Below are 18,477 nucleotides of genomic sequence, written 5' to 3'. Positions count from 1 at the left end.
AATATCAAGTGACTCGCCTTGGTTTTTCCCGGAAAGCAGCTGAAAATTTGATTAAAAACATTAAAAACTCATTTTCCCAATCTTTTTCTCACCTGCTGCATGTGACATGTTATTTTGGTCAGGGGTTTTGGTGTTGATCTACTTCCCACCGAAAAAAGTGAGAAAACGCGGAGATTCGATTAGAAAAACGGCGAAAAAATAAACGAAATAAGAGTTTCACTGGAAAACCTCGATTTTGTTGGTTTCTTATTGGTTCCCGAGTATTTTTGGGTGATAAATCGAGTTTTTCACAAAATTTCAAATAATTTTCCACTTTTTTTCAGCGAAAACGGTGTTTTCAGCCAGTGTGTGTTTTTCGAAATTTCTTATTCGAAAATATCTATTTTCGAAAAAAATTCGAATGATATTCGAATAATTTTTCGAATATTCGTTCGAACAGTTGTTCGAAATTTTAATCGAACAATTATTCGAACGAATTTTCGAACGAATATTCGAATGACTATTCGAATATTCCTTCGAATATTCGTTCGAACCAAGGCTGCTGAAAATCGCGGCCGGCCGCGGCTTTTTCTTAAAAATCTCAAAAAGCCTCGGCCGGCCGCGGCTTTCTAGCATATAAACTGAAAACATGACTTGATATGCTTTTGACTTTTTGGTACCAATCTGACAACCAGGGTTCGATCCCCACTCGTGTCAAAGCTGTTTTTCATTTTATTTTTTGGTTTTTGGTACCAATCTGATGACCAAAGTTGCCTTTTCGGAGAAAGACCGTTCTGAAAAGAGACACTTGTAATCTAGAACAGGTTTAAAAATGTTTTATTGGTTCTGAAATGGCTTCAGATTGGTACCAAAAAGCAAAAATAAAATGAAAAAAGGTTTGACACCGGAGGGTGGTGATCAGATAGTTACCAAAAGTCAAAAATCGAAAACAAAAAAAGAAAAAAGTTTTGGCATGAGAGGGGATCGAACCCTGGTTGTCAGATTGGTACCAAAATGTCAAAAACAAAAAAACAAAAAAGTTTTGCCACGAGTGGGGTTCGAACCCCGGTTGTCAGATTGGTACCAAAATGTCAAAAACAAAAAAACAAAAAAAAAAGAAGTTTTGCCACGAGTGGGGAAATTTATCCACAAAACTAGCAATTCTTGCGAAAATTTTCCGTCGGGAAACAATACTTTTTGAAAAACAGTAAAAATTTTCAAATTTTATTAGAAACGATATTCGAAAATTGTTCGAATAAAATTGCCTTCGAATACTGTTCGAACAATTATTCGAATAGTTCGAATAATTATTCGAACATATTCGAATAAGTATTCGAACAAAATATTCGAACAGTATTCGAAAAATGTTCGAATAATTATTCGAATAAATTTTCGAATAATTATTCGAACGTTGTCGAAAAACACACATTGTTTTCAGCTGGGTTTTGCCCGAAATTCAATTTAATTCCGGTGGCCGCGGCCGAGGAACCGACGTGGCCGAACTCATGTGTAAGCAAACGCGCTCCACTGGACACCGATTCATTTTCGTATTTTAAAACGATTCGATCGGTTTTTTCTCGTTTTTTCGCTATTTTCGGTGGTTTTTCGTGGTTCTTTGTCTGTTTTATGTTGAAAATCATGATTTTCATCTATTTTTAAGGCAAAAACTTTGAAAAAAATGACGAAAATTCGTCCAAATGTGGCCAAAATCGATAGAACCCTCGAAAATTTAGTTTCGGTCGGTTTTCACTGGGTTTTTCCTGATTTTGCTCAATTTTCAGGCTGAAAATCGCATTTCAAATCCATTTTCAAGACAAAAACTGTGAAAAAATGATGAAAATTGGTCGAGACACGGTCAAAATCGATAAAATTTTCAAAAAGTGATTTTCGGCGATTTTTGATAATTTTTGTTAACTCAAGCATTGAAAATTGTGATTTTCATCGATTTTCGAGCTGAAAATAATGAAAAAATGACAAAAATTGAACCAAAAGTGGCCAAAATCAATAAAGTCCCTGAAAAATTAATTTTGTTCGGTTTTTATTGATTTTTCATCCATTTTCAACACAATAACTATAGAAAAATGCGATTTTTTCAACTTCCCTCACATATCCGTTATAAATACCGTAATTTGACAGTTTTCAGCCTAAAATTGCCTTTATTCCAGAAAAAATGGCTGAAATCCAGCCGAACAGTACTCTCTACATCAATAATCTCAATGAGAAGATCAAAATCGACGAGTTGAGGAAGTCGCTCGTCGCCGTCTTCAAACAATTCGGAGAAATCGTCAGTGTCATGTGTTTTAGGACACTCAAGATGCGCGGGCAGGCTCACGTCATTTTCACTGATGTAGGTGACGAAAATCAGCGAAAAATTGCGTTTTTTTGGGCTGAAATTTGTCAGAAATGCTGAAAATCAGCGAAAAATTCAAGTTTTCAGATGAAAAATTGCGTTTTTGAGCTGAAATTTGTCAGAAATGCTTAAAAACTTGGTTTTCATCTCAGAAATTCGAATTTTAGCAGGCGACCTTCAAAATTACTCAAAAACAAAGTTTTCTGGGGGAAATTGGTGATTTTTAAGCGGAAAATCGGCGTGAAATCGTCTATTTTCTGATTTTTTGGAAAAAAAACCTCGTTTCTAGTCGAAAAATAACGTTTAACCAAAAATATCGAGATTTTCTTTAAAATAGTAGTCAAAATCATCAATTTTACCACAGAAACACGATTTTTCATTAAAAAATTGTGAAAATCTGCGGGTTTTGAGTCGAAAAATGTGGTTTTTGGTCAAAAATTTCAATTTTCAGGTATCCTCCGCTGCGGCAGCGAAAGAAGCGCTCACCGGATTCCCGTTCTATGAGAAACCGATGGTAAGGAGAGGATTTTTGCGCAGTTTTCGTGTGAAAATTCTCCAATTTTCAGAAAATCCAATTCGCTCGTGAGGAATCGGATGCAATCGCAAAAGAGAAAGGAACTTACGTGGAGAGACAACCGAAATATTTGTCAGAGAAGATTCAGAAGAAACCGAAGAGTAAAAAAAGAGAAAACGGAGGAGAAGGTCCCGCCCCTCCAAACAAGATTCTCTTTTGTACGAATCTACCGGACAATGCGACCGCCGAGATGCTCGAAATCATGTTCAATCAGTACGTGTTTCAGATGGAGAAAATCGGCTGAAATTGGCATTTTTGCGGGATTTTTCTAGCGAAAATGGCATTTTTAGGCTGAAAAACCGTCTGAAATCGCCATTTTTGCGGGATTTTTGCGGATTTTCGGGTCAAAAAACGTCTGAAATTGTCATTTTTACGAGATTTTTCCAGCGAAAATGAGTTTTTAGGCTGAAAAAACGTCTGAAATTGTCATTTTTACGAGATTTTTCCAGCGAAAATGAGTTTTTATGCTAAAAACCGTCTGAAATTGGCATTTTTCCAGAGAAGACACGAGTTTTTAGGCTGAAAAACCGTCTGAAATAGTCTGAAATTTCCATTTTTTCGAGATTTTCCAAGCGAAAATGAGTTTTTAGCGGGGTTTTCAGCCCAAAAACTATCAAAATGTGAGAATTTTGACAAAAATCACGATTTTTGAGCGTAAAATCCAATTTTGGACGAATTTTGTCGTGTTTTTGAGCACTTTTTCAGCTGAAAATGTCAATTTATCAGATGAAAACAGTTTTGGCAAAAAGCCGTCTGGATTCGCCGTTTTTGTGATATTTTTCCAGCGAAAATGACATTTTTAGCGTATTTTCCGACCAAAATCGGTCAAAATTGCCATAAAATAGGCTAAAATCACTCATATCAGATTTTCTGCGTTGAAAATGTCATTTTTGGCGAGTTTTCAGACAGAAATCGGTTCAAATTGAGCTGTTTTAGTGAAAAATTGACAAAATTTGATGAAAAACTGAGTATTATGAGTGGGGGACTAGTTTTGGTTTTCTAGGCCACCTATTTAAAAAGCTCGGCCGCCACTTTTCCAAGCTTAATTTCAGCAATTTTTCTCAAATTTTCATTCAATTTTGAGCTCTAATTAGTCATTTCATTTAAATCTGAGCTCGGGGACTAGTTTTCCCTAAATTTGGGTTTCTAGGCCACCAAGTGGAAAAACTCGGCCACCACCTTTTCTAGTTGAATTTTTCCGATTTTTCTCGATTTTTAAGTGTTTCTTAGCCCCTAAAATGATTCTCGTATACATTTCTGGCCCGGGGACTAGTTTTCCCAAATTTTGGTTTTCTAGGCCACCAAGTGGAAAAACGCGGCCACCACTTTTCCAAGCTTAATTTTAGCGATTTTCTCAAATTTTCATTCAATTTTGAGCTCTAATTAGTCATTTCATTGAAATCTGAGCTCGGGGACTAGTTTTCTCAAAATTTGGTTTTCTAGGCCACCAAGTGGAAAAACTCGGCCACCACTTTTCCAATATCAATTTCTCACAGTTTTGATAATTTTCGCTGGAAAAAAGGCAATTTCAGACGTTTTTTGCGTCAAAAACCCCAATTTTCACACCAAAATTCCATGTTCACACCAAAATCGTTGAAATTTTCAGATTCTCTGGACTCAAAGACATCCGTATGGTACCGAATCGTCCGGGAATCGCATTCGTCGAGTTCGACACGGATTCTCTCGCAATTCCAGCAAGAACGACTCTCAACAACTTCCGAATTTCAGCCGAACACGTTATGCGTGTCGATTATGCGAAAAAATAATCGATTTATTCGATCTCTACGCGATTTTTTACGATTTTTAATAATTTATTCCATTTTTTGACTGAAAAAACCGATTTTTCTGTAATTTTTAAGTCTGAAATCGATATTTTCTTATGAAAAAGTGATTTTTTGAATATGTTTCTATATTTTTAATCATTTTTAATGGTTTTCCAACCATTTCTCACTATTTTCAGTCATTTTTCCCATTTTCAGACTGAAATTTTCAGCTATTATATGTATTTCAGGGTAAACGATGGCTGATATCAATCCGAATCACACTGTCTACGTCAACAATCTCAATGAGAAGATTAAGAGAGATGGTGAGTGGCTGAAAATTGAGTTTTTCAGTCAAAAATTGGAGTTTTATGATTGTAAATTGAGTTTTGCGGCTAAAAATTGAAAAAAAAAACAAACATCTATGTTTTCACTCTTAAAAGTGTTGAAAATTGAACCATAATTCAATAATTTCAGCATTTGGAGCTTGAGAACTGATTTTCACTGACATTTTCGCCAAAAAATATAAAAGTGCCCTTTTCATCGTGTTTTCAGCGCGATTACTCAATTTTCAATAGAAAAATCGAATTTGAAGCTGAAAATTGACGAAAAATCCGCTGTTTTTCAATGTAAAGTGGGATTTTGGGAAATTAGGAAAATGTTGAAAAATGTGTAGAAGTATATGGAAATTCCTATTTATAATACTCAAAACCCCTCAAAAAAAGCAAATTTTCGGCCTGGAAACGGTAAAATTTCAAAGTGCTCGCCGTACTTTTCAGTTTTGGGTGTTTCTAGGTCGCTATTTAAGTTTTTTCATAATTTTTCTTCGATTGCTTTCTTTTATCAATATTATTAGACTGACAACATTGAAAATAAGTTTTTTGAGTATATGGCCTAGAAATCCGTCGGATGACCTAGAAATTCAAAACTAGCCTGCGCATCTAAATCAGGAGAACGAGAGCTTTCAGAAAAGTACCCACAAGCCATGGTTCTGTGTAATTTGGGTCTCGACGCGAAAACTACAGTAACCCATTCACAGGTTACTGTAGTTTTCGTGGTGAGACCTAATGTGATCAACACCAGGGCATGATTATACTTTTCTGAAAGCTCACGACAAGCTGAATCTAATAATTGTGTTTCTGGTGGCCGAGAATACCAACCGACGGATTTCTAGGCCACGAAAGTCATTTGAGTGATTTTTGGCAATTTTTAGCATTTTTTCAGTTAAAACTTGAAAAAAATGAACAGATCAACAAAAATAAAAGATTTCAGCGTAAAATTCGCTACTCTCCGGCAGAAATGACATTGTAAATCGTGTCGAGACCCAAAAATCATTCAAAACCGAGCCTTGTGGGTACTTGTCTGAAAGATCGATAGAATACGGTAAATACTGATAGAAAAACACTGAAAACTATTGAAAATAACGGCAGAAATAGCAGAAGACACTTTATCGAAGTGAAATTTCTAGAACTTTCTCACTGACCAAACGTTATTTCCAGAACTGAAACGATCTCTGCACATGATATTCACTCAATTCGGAGAAATCATTCAACTAATGTCATTCCGAAAAGAGAAAATGCGTGGACAAGCGCACGTCGTCTTCAAAGAGATCTCATCGGCCTCAAATGCTCTTCGTGCTCTTCAGGTTTGTGGATTTTTGCTCATTTTTTAAGCCATGTTCAATTTTTCCAGTGGTGAAAACGAGAAATTTCAAACAAAAACCAGTTTTAAACATTTTTTCTCGAAAATCCGCAATTTTCTAGATTTTTGAGTCATTTTTGATCATTTTGATATCAAAACGACCAAAACCAGTTGCCGACTGAAAATTTCTGAATTTCACGCTGGAAATCTGCGTTTCTGAGGATTTTCCTAATCATTTTTGTTAAAAATTGTTAAAACTCGATTTTTAGCTCATTTCTCACATTTTTAGCTCATAATTCATAATTTCTGCTTTTTTTCTATAATTTTCATCAAAAATCCACATTTTTAGCCGTTTCCAACCAAAAATCGCCGAATTCCTTATTTTCAGACTCAAACTCAATTACCGCCCGAAAGTTTCGTCAGTTTGGCTCGAATTTTCCAGATTTTTGATAATTTTTGATCATTTTCGACTTCAAAATCCAAAATTTCAGTATTTTTCCATAATTTTGTTTCCAAAACGACCAAAATCAGTTATCGAGCAGGAAATCTGTGTTCTTGAAGATTTTTAGCTCATTTTTCAGATTTTTGACTCTTGAAAACCCTATAATTTCAGTCAATTTTCAATAATTTTCATCCCTAAATCCGAATTTTCTGCAGGGATTCCCATTCTACGGTAAACCGATGCGTATCCAATACGCACGTGAGGATTCCGATGTGATCGCCCGTGCGAAGGGAACATTTGTGGAGAAGAGAGCGACGAAATCAGTGACGAGAAGTGGAAATGCCGCAAAGAAACCGTACGATAAACCGACGGGAAAAGAGCACAAGAAAGGAGGAGACGCAGAGAAAACGAATGAGACGACGACGGAGACGGAGGGACCCGGACAACCGAATAACATTCTCTTCTGTTCAAATATTCCAGATGAAACCGATCCAGAGCAGATTCAGACCATTTTTGGACAGTAAGTTGCGAGAAAAACGGTGAAAACTGATGAAAATCGGTGAAAATTGAGTCTAAAATCAGAAAAAAGGGTTCAAAACAGTCAAAAACGCCTAAAATCCCCGATTTTTGACATAAAAACCGCTGGAAATCGATATTTTAGGACTCTCATGCATATAATCGCTCTTTCACACACACAGATTCATTTTTGGACAAAATCCCATCAAAATCGGTGAAAATTGAGTCTGAAACAAGCTAAAAACCACGATTTTTGACCTGAAAACTGAGTTTTAGCACTATTGCTTTTTCTGATTCATTTTAAGACAAAATCCCATCAAAATCGGTGAAAATTGAGTCTGAAACACGAAAAATGGTCAGAAACAATCAATAAAGTCAAAAAACTTTTTCACTTCCGACTTCCGACTTCCGTTTTCAAAATTTTACTTCCGACTTCCGTTTTTGGATGTTTACTTCCGACTTCCGTCATTCCATAATTGTGGGATTTCGGAAAAGTAAATTTCGCAGAAATGTAAGGAAAAATGGTCTAAAAGGACAGAAAATAGGCTTTTCTTCAGCCAAAAACTAATTTTTCACTGATTTTCGCGAATTTTATGAACTTTTTCTAGAAGTTTTTGAATCTTTGCGAAAAAATCTACTTCCGACTTCCGACTTCCGACTTCCGTTTTCAAAATTTTACTTCCGACTTCCGGGCTGTTTTTCACTTCCGACTTCCGTTTTGAAAAATTTGCTTCCGACTTCCGGATTAGAAATTTACTTCCGACTTCCGACTTCCGACTTCCGTTTTAAAAAAAATCACTTCCGCGCAACTCTGTCTTAGGCTTTCCAGGCCCCTCTCAGGACTATCAGAGCTTCTCAGACTCGATTGAGCTCAATTTTCAGAGTGAAAATCGAATGAAAACCCAAAAAATCGAGGGAAGTTAGCGATTTTTAACTCAAAAATTCAAATATCCGCCGTTTTTCAAAGTCCAGTTCGGTGCGGCGCGTTTGCGTTATCACCAATCGAACGTTTGCCGTTTTTCAACTAGGAAACTGCAGTTTTCGCTCATTTCCGTCAGAAATGATCCTTTTTCAGTTTTTTAAAGCAAATTGACTGAAAAAATGCTCAAAATCTCATTGAAAATCCCTCAAAACTACATTTTCCAGATTTCCGGGACTCCGCGAGGTTCGTTGGATGCCAAACACAAAAGACTTCGCATTCATCGAATACGAATCGGAGGATCACTCGGAATCGGCTCGTCAGGCACTCGACAACTTCCGTATCACTCCAAATCATCAAATTAAAGTCAAATTCGCATCGAAATAATCAATTTTTAGTCAAAAAATCGATATTTCCATCGAAAAATCGATAAATTTCCCACTTTTTCGGCCTGAATCTCATGTTTTTTCACCCCCGTCTATTTCTGTTCTTAATTTATTCAAATTTTTAAGATTTTCAGTGTTTTCTCATGAATTTTGTGTGATTTTCTTGATTTTTGAGCGATTTTCTGCTGATTTTTGAGGTTTTCCATGTCCCAATACCTATTTTCCTTGTCAAAATTCCAATTTTCGCTCAAAAATCCCTTTTTTTGGCGTCCAGATGGCATCTAGAGTGTCTACGTCACCGCGTTTACTGCAATTCCGATCGAAACATCAACACAATCATCCGAGTTGTTGGAAGTGTAAAAAAGATGTGAAGGATCCGATTATTTGTCAGAAATGTGAGGAAAAACTCAATTTTTTGACTGAAAAATTGCTAATTTCAGCATTTTCAAGTCGAAAATATCGATAATTTAAACAAATTTCAAATGAAAAATTGAAAAAAATCGTAAAAATGACATTTTAAACTCAAAAATTCAAATTCCCGCCATTTTTCAATGTCCACTTCGGTGGGGCGCGTTTGCGTTATCACCGATTTGGAAAATTGGCGTTTTTTCGACTCAAAAACTTCAGTTTTCGCCCATTTTCGGCCGAATTGTTCGGTAGAGCGCGTTTTCTTCATTTTCCGGTCATAAAACTGAAAATTTTCACAAAAACTCGAATTTTCAGAGAAAATTGTTAATTTTTGGAGAATTTCGGTTTTAATATTAAGAAAAACGATAAAATTTATCAAAAATTGAGTTTTCAACTCAAAAATTCAAATTCCCGCCCAATTTTCGGGTTGAGTTCGGTGGAGCGCATTTGCATCATCATTACCGTAATGTGTACGCAATTTGTCGGATGATTTAATGCATTGCGTACATATTACTGTAGTAATGATGCAAACGCGCTCCATCGAACCCAACCCAAAAAATTGGGCGGGAATTTGAATTTTTGAGTTGAAAACTCGATTTTTGATAAATTTTATGGTTTTCCTTCCTTACTTCGAGTTTTTGCGAAAAATTCAAATTTTATTAGTGTGAAATGGCGCTCTACCGAACTGTTTGGTTGGAACGGTGCGAAAACTGCAGTTTTCAAGTCGAAAAACGCTTAATTCCCGATTGGTGATGATGCAAATGCGCCCCACCGAACTGGACTTTAAAAAATGGCGGGAATTTGAATTTTTTGAGTTAAAAATGCTCCAATTCGATGGAAATTGATGATTTTTGCTATTTCAGACTGAATTTCATCGTTTTTTTCGCAATTTTTAGTTCGAAATTCCCAAAAATTATCGATTTTTCAATTTCCAGGCAACGTAATCCAACCGGTCACCAGTGGACAAGACTATTTCAATTATATGGGAGTGAAATTCGATTTTCGTTTGGATCAGGAAGAGTTGAAGCAAAAGTATGCATATATATGGATAGGCTGAAAATTTTGTTTTTGAAAGTTTCAGACATGGTGCAATTCTGGAACTAGGTGGGAATTTCGCAATTTTAGTATCTGCATTGTGTTCAGCTCGTCGAGACGGTTTAAAAAAGTATAATCATGATAGGGTTTGGAGCAATTTAAGTTTTTCGGGTCCCGCCACGAAAACTACAGTAACCCAAATTTTCGTGTCGAGACCCAAATTTTTTCAAACCATGGCTTGTGGGTACTTTTCTGAACCGTCTAGACGAGCTGAACACGATGCCGGTGCTAAAATTACAAAATTCCAGCCCAGTTTCAGAATTGCACCATGTCTGAAAATTTCAACAAAAAATTTTTTTTTGAAAATTTTACATTTTTTTGGTTTTTCTGAAAAAAAAAAGAGAATTTTGTAGATTCCGACAACTACAATCTAAACTCCACCCCGATAAATTCATGATGGCGACGCCGGAAGAGAAAAAACTGTCGGAAGAGCACTCGAGACGCCTTAACGAGGCATATAAAGAGTTGGCGGATCCGTTTAAACGAGCGAAATATTTAATAAAGAAATACGGCGAGAATCCCGATGAAAAGATTCAGAATACGGAGATTCTGATGGAAATGTTGGAGAGAAATGAGGAAATTGATGGGATGAGTGGGGAGGCGGAGTTGAAGGAGGAGAGGGACAGGATTGAGGTAAAAAATAGGGAAATGGTGTTAGAAAGCTATGAAACAGCAAAAAATACCGCAAAAACCATAAAAATCGGCGAAAATTGACCAAAATTGACCGAAAATCGTCAAAACCCGAAATTTCCATTTGGTGGCCTAGAAAACCAAACCTAGTCCCCCGGATCTCAAAATAAATGTGATATTCGAATTCAGCTCGTTGAGAGCTTTCAGAAAAGTACTCACACGCCTATATTCTGACCACTTTGGGTCTCGACACGATTTACGGCGGTGGTACTGTAGTTTTCGTGTCGAGACCCAAAGTTGTCGGAACCTAGGCTTGTGGGTACTTTTTTAAACCGTCTAAGCGAGCTGAATTCGAATATCAAATTTATTTTGAGATCGGGGGGACTAGGTTTGGTTTTCTAGGCCACCAAATGGAAATTTTGGATTTTGACCACCAGAACCTAAATTTTTCGAGTTTTTCTGATTTGCATCATTCGCAGCTTGGTAAGACGCGTCGAATGAGTATAATCATGACTGGGGTTGGAGCAAGTTGGGTCTCGACACGAAAACTACAGTAACCCGCGTAAATCGTGTCGAGACCCGAATTGCTCCAAACCCTATCATGATTATACTTTTCTGAAAGCTCTCATCTAACTGAACACAATGCTGATACTAAAATTGCGAAATTCCCACTCAGTTCCAGAATTGCAGCATGTCTGAAATTTTCAAAAAAACATTTTTGAAAATTTTGAATTTTTTCAGAAAGAAATCGACGATCAACTCAACCAACTCGGCGTATATTTCGAATCGAAGAAAATTCCAGAAGCACGGGACGTAATTGGACGACTAACCTATCTATACTCGCTGAAGAATACTGTTAACACTAAATTAGGCTTAAATTAGCTGATTTTCAGCCGTTTTCCACTTTTCTAGTCATTCTCATAGAATTATGTGTAGTTTTCATTGATAAAATTGGTTTTTCCTTATTTTTTTTCCAATTTTCGCTTGAAAATCCGGATTTTCCCAATTATTTCTTAAATTTTCCATATTTTTCAGCAAATTTTCTCCATTTTCAGATGTCCCATGAGATTCTAGACGTCCCGCTAACCAGTGGAAAGCGAAAAGTGGAGATTTGTCATGTGGACGGGCGGTTTTTTTGCGTCGAAAAATGGTAATCACTGGATTTTTCATTTGGTGGCCTAGAAAACCAAACCTAGTCCCCCGGATCTCAAAATAAATGTGATATTCGAATTCAGTGAGTTGAGAGCTTTCAGAAAAGTACCCACAAGCCCTGGTTCTGACCTCTTTGGGTCTCGACACGATTTACGGCGGGTTACTGTAGTTTTCGCGGTGGGACCCAAAGAGTTCAGAATATAGGCGTGTGGGTACTTTTCTGAACCTTCTCAACGAGCTGAATACGAATATCACATTTATTTTGAGATCCGGGGGACTAGTTTCGGTTTTCTAGGCCACCAAATTGAAAATTTTTGGATTTTCACCGATTTTTCACCGATTTTCGAGCATTTTTCTTCAATAAACTTTTATAAATTCACCAGATTCCTCCTATCTCGAATCCGAAGTCCGTGTCTGTATCAATCGCTCCGCCCCCTCCTCATCAGATGACTCCGCCCCCTCCACCTGCAAAAATTGGCAATTCAATTCGAATTTCTGTCCGATTCTCGACGAATTGGTGGCGGTTTTTGGTGGAATTCGGATATGCGGACGTCTTCAGAATTCAGATGTCGACGACGTCATCTGGAGAGATTCAGAAGACGTCGTTGGAGATTCACGAGATTCCGTTTGAGGATACGAAAGAGTTTCGCACGAAACGATTGGTCGTTAGAGACTTTTGGAAGAGAGGGTAAGAAAGAGGGGGCGGGGCTTGAAAAATTTGAAAATTTGAGTTTTTTAAACTTAAAATGAGGAAATCCGGTCATCCGGACACACAGACAGACGAAAAATTGAATTTTGCAATTTTTGAGTCAAAAAAGTGGGTTTCCGACGGTTTTTTTGCGGATTTCGGAGTCCAAAATTGATGAAAAACACGAAAAAATCGGTCTGGAAAATGGAAAAAATCTAGTTTTCCTGCGGAAATCCGGATTTCCGGCCACACCGGCAGACGAAAAGTGTGAAATTTCATATTTTTGGTCGAAAATCCCGTTTTCCAGCGAATTTTTTTCGGGTTTTAAATTGAAAAACAGAGAGAAATGACGGAATTTTGATGCTGAAAGTGCGAAAATCGAGTTTTGACTTAAAAAATTGAGAAATCCGGATTTCCGGACACACAGACAGACGAAAAATTGAAAATAGGATTTTGGGTCAAAATGTGGGGTTTGGACCGATTTTTTGGGGTTTCTAGATGAAAAAATGATGAAAAACATGAAAAAATCGGTCTGGAAAGCCAAAAAATCGATTTTTACACCAAAAATTGGGAAATCCGGACACACAGACAGACGAAAAACGTGATAAACACTGGGTTTTTGTCTGAAAATGCCGATTTTTCTTATTTTTTCAAGGCTTTTGGACATCCGGACATCTAGACAGACAACTGGACGAACCGACACTAATGCGGACATCCGGACACTAAAGCATCTGGACACACAGACAGACAGAAATTGAAATTTTGGCGGGAAAATCAGAAAATCAGAATTTGTGTCAAAAATTACGCTTTTTTTGGGCTAATGGACATTTCCAGATACTATATAGCCGACGGGACACGATTCGGCGGTGACTATCTAGTCTACACACGGTCTCCCAACGAATGTCACGCGGAATTCGTGCTCCTCTGCACTCCGATCACAGATTCTCAACGAATTTCAGCGATGAGATGTTGTAATCAAGTGAAAAAGTGTCTGATACTCGCGACGACTTCTCCCGACTCCACACAACCACATTATACGAAATGCGAGTGGTTTCGACCAGAGATGTTTTGAGGATTTTTGTTTTTTGTTGTACTTTTCCACTAAATGAAGATTTTAACATTTTTTATTGTGATATTTGAATTCGGCTCGTGGAGAGCTTTCAGAAAAGTACCCACAAGCCCCGGTTCTGACGACTTTGGGTCCCACCAGGAAAACTACAGTAACCCGCCGTAAATCGTGTCGAGACCCAAATTGCACAGAATATAGGCTTGTGGGTACTTTTTTGAAAGCTCTCAACGAGCTGAATTCGAATATCACAATAATTTCAAGATTGGGGGACTAGGTTTGGTTTTCTAGGCCATCAAATGGAACATGTTGGATTTTGATGGTTATTGACCGATTTTTCGGTATTTTTTGTTGTTTCAGAGCGGGATTATACTTTTCTGAATTCGCCAATCACGCGAATTTTGAAAATATAACTTTCTATAGGATCCAACGGAATCTGACTGAGATACGATAGGTTTTGTGAAAATTTTGATTTTTCTTTCGAAAAATGAGAAAATTTTTCCTGAGTTCTCGCATATCTTAAAAAGGGGCGGAGCTAGAGAAAAGTTGTCAACTAACAAAATAATAAGCATGAAATTTGCTGCATTTCACTAGTTGATCACTTTTTTCTAGCTCCGCCCATTTTTGGGGTATGCGCCTTTAAAATTGATACATTATTTCTTTTACAGTTTCATTCATTCAAAATAAAATAAACAAATAATTATTCTCTCGGTGGTACCTCCATGTTATGAAGACTTCATTCTTCGGTGAAATTCGGTGCTGAAAATGAGAGAAAATTGAGTTATTTTTGGAATTTGAAGACTCGAAAGCCTCAACAACCCCCTTATTTATCAGGGTGGCCGAGTTTTCCGACTCATGGCCTAGAAAACCTTATTTTGGGAAAAGTAGTCCCCCACTAAGTTACCCGTAGCTTTCACTTCCTCTACTTCCTTGAGAAGGTATTCCAATCGGAATAGTCCAGGTTGAATGAATGCAGCCAGAATAACGGTCGTCAGATGTATAGTCCTAAAATAATACTGTAGTAGAACTGTAGTTTTCGTGGTAGGACCCAAAAGCAATGTCATTTTCGGACTCCCCATCAAAAACTACCCCTTGTCCCCATTTTCCTGCGTCTCTATCTCTCATTTTGTGTTTTTTGGGTTACTGTAGCGCCGATTGTGTGTAAACACCGATATTTTCGGGGTCAGCTTGTTCCTTGGTGTCTGGCCAAAATTGAGTCCTCGACTGTCACGACTTTCTCCTTCGTTCTTTTTGTCGATTCGTGGAGCTTCTTGATTCGTTCTTCGTCGCTTTCTTTGATGATGTTCTAAAGGCTCAACTGAGTTTCCTAGTCGTCAGCATGTTGTCTTTTGGTATAGATGGTTTTCTTCCGAAGATGGCGAAATCTGGGTTATGTCGAATGTATGTACCCGAATATTAGTGGTGTAGTACTAATGGTTAATAAGATAGTAATTGAAATAATTAGAGCCAAACGTCAAACAATTCGAACCATCAGGCGGGTTCTGCGTCCGAGTTACACTGATATGATCAGTTTTATGAACTCCTCTCGGTGGTTGTTTCGACATCTTGAGTCTTCACAGCTGACGTTTCCCGCTGGCAATATCTGGAAAAATAAAAATTTTGAAACATTCTACTTCCCCAACTCCGAAACTAACACCAGATTCGGATTCCCCATCAAAAACTACCCCTAAACCCATTTTTCTGCGTCTCTATCTCTCATTTTGTGTTTTTTGGGTTACTGTAGCGCCGATTGTGTGCAGACACCGAACACTCCGACGACAAAATGCACAGAATTCGAAAATTGAGTGAAAACTGTCTGGTTAGGGGTAAAAATAGGCGGAGAATCCGATTTTCCTATGGAAATTGATATTGGATCACGTTTTTATGCAGAAAACGAGTTTTAAAGATATGAAACCTGCTGAATAGCGGTCAAATTGTTTACAATTTTTCAAAAACTAATGTCAGATTCGAATTCCCCATCAAAAACTACCCGTGTCCCCATTTTTCTGCGTCTCTATCTCTCATTTTGTGTTTTTTGGGTTACTGTAGCGCCGATTGTGTGTAGACACCGAACACCCCGACGACAAAATGCACAGATTTCGAAAATTGAGTGAAAACTGCCTAGATAGGGGTAAAACGGGGCGGGTAATCCAAATTTTTTGCTTAAATCTGTGCCAGAACTCACTGTTTCCATTAAAAACTCCAAAATAATGATAAAAAATATAAAAAATTAGTAAAATGTAGAATTCATAGAAAATCAGTGTGTATAAGTGTATATAATTAGGCGTGTAACCAGAAACATGCCAAGAGGGGGGAGAATAGAATATAATGAATGAATAATAATTAAAAGTAGTAGAAATGATAAGAACATCGAGATAGGGAGACGCAAACAGTCAAAGACAGAATTGTACTACATACTGATAAGGACTCAAGACCCAAGTTTTATGATTATACTTTTTTGAATCCCCAAATTACGCCAATTCTAAGAATATAAGTTTCAGAGATCATAGACTTCATCTGACTGAGATACGGTAGTTTTTGTAAAATTTTTGTTTTTTTTCCTCTAAATGAAGATTTTAACATTTTTCATTGTGACAGTCGTTTTTATCTCGTTCTCAGCTTTCAGAAAAGTACCCACAAGCCCTAGTTCTGACCACTTTGGGTCTCGCCGCGAAAACTACAGTAACCCGTCGTAAATCGTGTCGAGACCCAAAATGATCAGAATATGGCCTTGTGGGTACTTTTCTGAAAGCTCTCAATGAGCTGAATTCGAAAATCACAATAATTTAAAGATTTGGAGGACTAGGTTCGGTTTTCTAGGCCAGGGAAGGGAAAGTTTTGGGTTTTGACGATTTTCGGTCAATTTTTCGGTATTGTTTCGCTGTTTCAGAGCATATGATTATATTTTTCCAAATCCCCAAATCATGTCGACTCTAAAAATCTAAGTTTCCCTGTGATTGGACTAAAACTGACTGAGATACGGTAGTTTTTGTGAAAATTTTGAAAAAAAATTTTTTCGAAAAACTTCGAAAATCTGTAACTTTTCGAGTTTTCATTGGATTTGCTTGGTTTTAGGCTCAAATTGAAAGAAATATATTGAATTTTTTAAAGAAAAAATATTATCAGACTCACAAAATCTATTTTTAGCGACAAACACACTCTTCTTATCAGTATTCCCACTGACTGTCTGCGTCTTTCTATCTCTCCTTCCATTTCTTTTATATTTTCTTATCAATTTTCATTTCTGTTTCCTTTCTCCCCACCCGATGGCTGGTTTCTGGTTACTTGCCTAAAAAAATGTATATAATTATTGATTTTCTATGAATTCTAACTATTTTTTTCGCTGTATTTGCGAGTTTTCAATGTGAAATGTGAGTCTAAACCCAAAATTAAATAAAAATTCAGAATCCTCACCCCTTTTTACCCCTATCCAGACACTTTCCACTCAATTTTCGAATTCTGTGCATTTTGTCGTCGTGGTGTTCGGTGTCTGCACACAATCGGCGCTACAGTAACCCAAAAAACCCAAAAATGAGAGATAGAGACGCAGAAAAATGGGGATAAGGGTAGTTTTTGATGGGGAATTCGAATCTGATGTTACTTTTAGAAAATTATAGAAATTTGACCGCTATTCGCCAGGTTTCAGATCTTTGAAACTCATTTTCTGTATAAAAACGTGTTCCAATCTCAATTCTCATATCAAATTCGGTTTCTACGACTATTTTTACCCCTCTAGACGGCTTTTACGCAATTTTCAAATTCTGTGCATTTTGTCGTCGTGGTGTTCGGTGTCTGCACACAATCGGCACTACAGTAACCCAAAAAACACAAAATGAGAGATAGAGACGCAGAAAAAATAGGGTTATGGGCAGTTTTTGATGGGAAAGTCGAATCTGAGCCTATTTTTTGTGTTGGACAACTGGAATGTTTTGAAACCAATTTTGTTGAAAAAATAGGATTTTCAACCATTTCTCTTTTATTTTGCACTACTATCACATAATTTTTTTCATTTTCAGAATTGCCAAGCAATGTTAAGCAACGAAGACATAGAGATCAACCAAAAAGTACAAGATCTTCACCGATGTTGCAGAGCTGGATATAGAAGAGGGAGCGAAACAAGAGGAAAATATTAATGTTTGGTGTCATACGGTATGTTCGGGTCAAATCGTGAGAAATCAAGTTTATGGGTAAAATTTTCTGAAAATTCTGATTCTGAGCTTTATTTTGAACTAAAATTCACAGAAATCGGTCAGAAATTGACTGAAATCGAAAAGTTTGAAAAATTTTGAATTTTTGAAAAAATCAAAAATTTTCAAAATTTTCCAACTTTTTCAATTTTCACTCAATTTTTGAGTTTTTTATACCAAAATGACGCAAATTTCTTGAATTTTTCAGATAGACACAAAAAAAACTTGTCTAAACATATGTTTTCAGACTCATTGCTTGGAAGACATCAGTCAGGAGAAATCTGGATTACGATGAAAGCCGGTTTCAATTTTTTCGACCTTTTTAATCAGTTTTTGCAGTCACATACTAAAAATCTGCCCTTAATAATATTTTTTCTTGATCACCACTTCAAAGGATTAAAGTATTTTAATAAATGTGATAATGGTTCAATTTTTGTTTTTCAAAACATTCTGTTTACTCAAATAAATGTTCAGAAACATGTGTAGTCCAGGAAGAAATTAGCCTGGAGCATAATTTGTTAAGAAATAAAGTTTATGGGTAGAATTTTCTGAAAATTCAGATTCTGAGCTTTATTTTGAGCTAAAAATCACAAAAATCGGTCTGAAATTGACTGAAATCGAAAAGTTTGAAAATTTTTTTGAATTATTGAATAAATCAAAAATTTTCCAACTTTCTCAATTTTT

The 18,477-nt window shown here is 36.8% G+C and overlaps 5 protein-coding genes across 5 annotated transcripts; all 5 read left to right on the top strand.

The window, feature by feature from the left end:
• Nucleotides 1–2,149: 2,149 nt before the first annotated feature.
• On the top strand, nucleotides 2,150–4,669 carry GCK72_015757 (uncharacterized protein; the record flags this gene model as incomplete). Its single annotated transcript, XM_003091154.2, has 4 exons — nucleotides 2,150–2,326; nucleotides 2,781–2,843; nucleotides 2,896–3,116; nucleotides 4,510–4,669. The coding sequence occupies 4 exons, from the start codon at nucleotides 2,150–2,152 to the stop codon at nucleotides 4,667–4,669; spliced, it is 621 nt and encodes a 206-aa protein (XP_003091202.1).
• A 253-nt stretch (nucleotides 4,670–4,922) lies between these two features.
• GCK72_015756 (uncharacterized protein) lies at nucleotides 4,923–8,568 on the top strand (the record flags this gene model as incomplete). The annotated part of the gene is made up of 4 exons (XM_003091152.2): nucleotides 4,923–4,989; nucleotides 6,163–6,308; nucleotides 6,962–7,266; nucleotides 8,409–8,568. 4 exons carry the CDS (start codon nucleotides 4,923–4,925, stop codon nucleotides 8,566–8,568), a joined length of 678 nt encoding a protein of 225 aa, XP_003091200.2.
• A 273-nt stretch (nucleotides 8,569–8,841) lies between these two features.
• On the top strand, nucleotides 8,842–10,032 carry GCK72_015755 (uncharacterized protein; the record flags this gene model as incomplete). Its single annotated transcript, XM_053731110.1, has 2 exons — nucleotides 8,842–8,962; nucleotides 9,911–10,032. 2 exons carry the CDS (start codon nucleotides 8,842–8,844, stop codon nucleotides 10,030–10,032), a joined length of 243 nt encoding a protein of 80 aa, XP_053585882.1.
• Nucleotides 10,033–10,463: 431 nt separating this feature from the next.
• On the top strand, nucleotides 10,464–11,582 carry GCK72_015754 (uncharacterized protein; the record flags this gene model as incomplete). The annotated part of the gene is made up of 2 exons (XM_003091155.2): nucleotides 10,464–10,703; nucleotides 11,442–11,582. 2 exons carry the CDS (start codon nucleotides 10,464–10,466, stop codon nucleotides 11,580–11,582), a joined length of 381 nt encoding a protein of 126 aa, XP_003091203.2.
• Nucleotides 11,583–12,418: 836 nt separating this feature from the next.
• Nucleotides 12,419–13,612, top strand: GCK72_015753 (uncharacterized protein; the record flags this gene model as incomplete). The annotated part of the gene is made up of 2 exons (XM_003091153.2): nucleotides 12,419–12,540; nucleotides 13,375–13,612. The coding sequence occupies 2 exons, from the start codon at nucleotides 12,419–12,421 to the stop codon at nucleotides 13,610–13,612; spliced, it is 360 nt and encodes a 119-aa protein (XP_003091201.2).
• Between the last annotated feature and the right edge of the window lie 4,865 nt (nucleotides 13,613–18,477).

This window comes from Caenorhabditis remanei, chromosome IV, assembly GCF_010183535.1.
Source record: "Caenorhabditis remanei strain PX506 chromosome IV, whole genome shotgun sequence".
NCBI lineage: Eukaryota > Metazoa > Nematoda > Chromadorea > Rhabditida > Rhabditidae > Caenorhabditis > Caenorhabditis remanei.
This window is presented reverse-complemented; position numbering and strand designations above follow the sequence as displayed.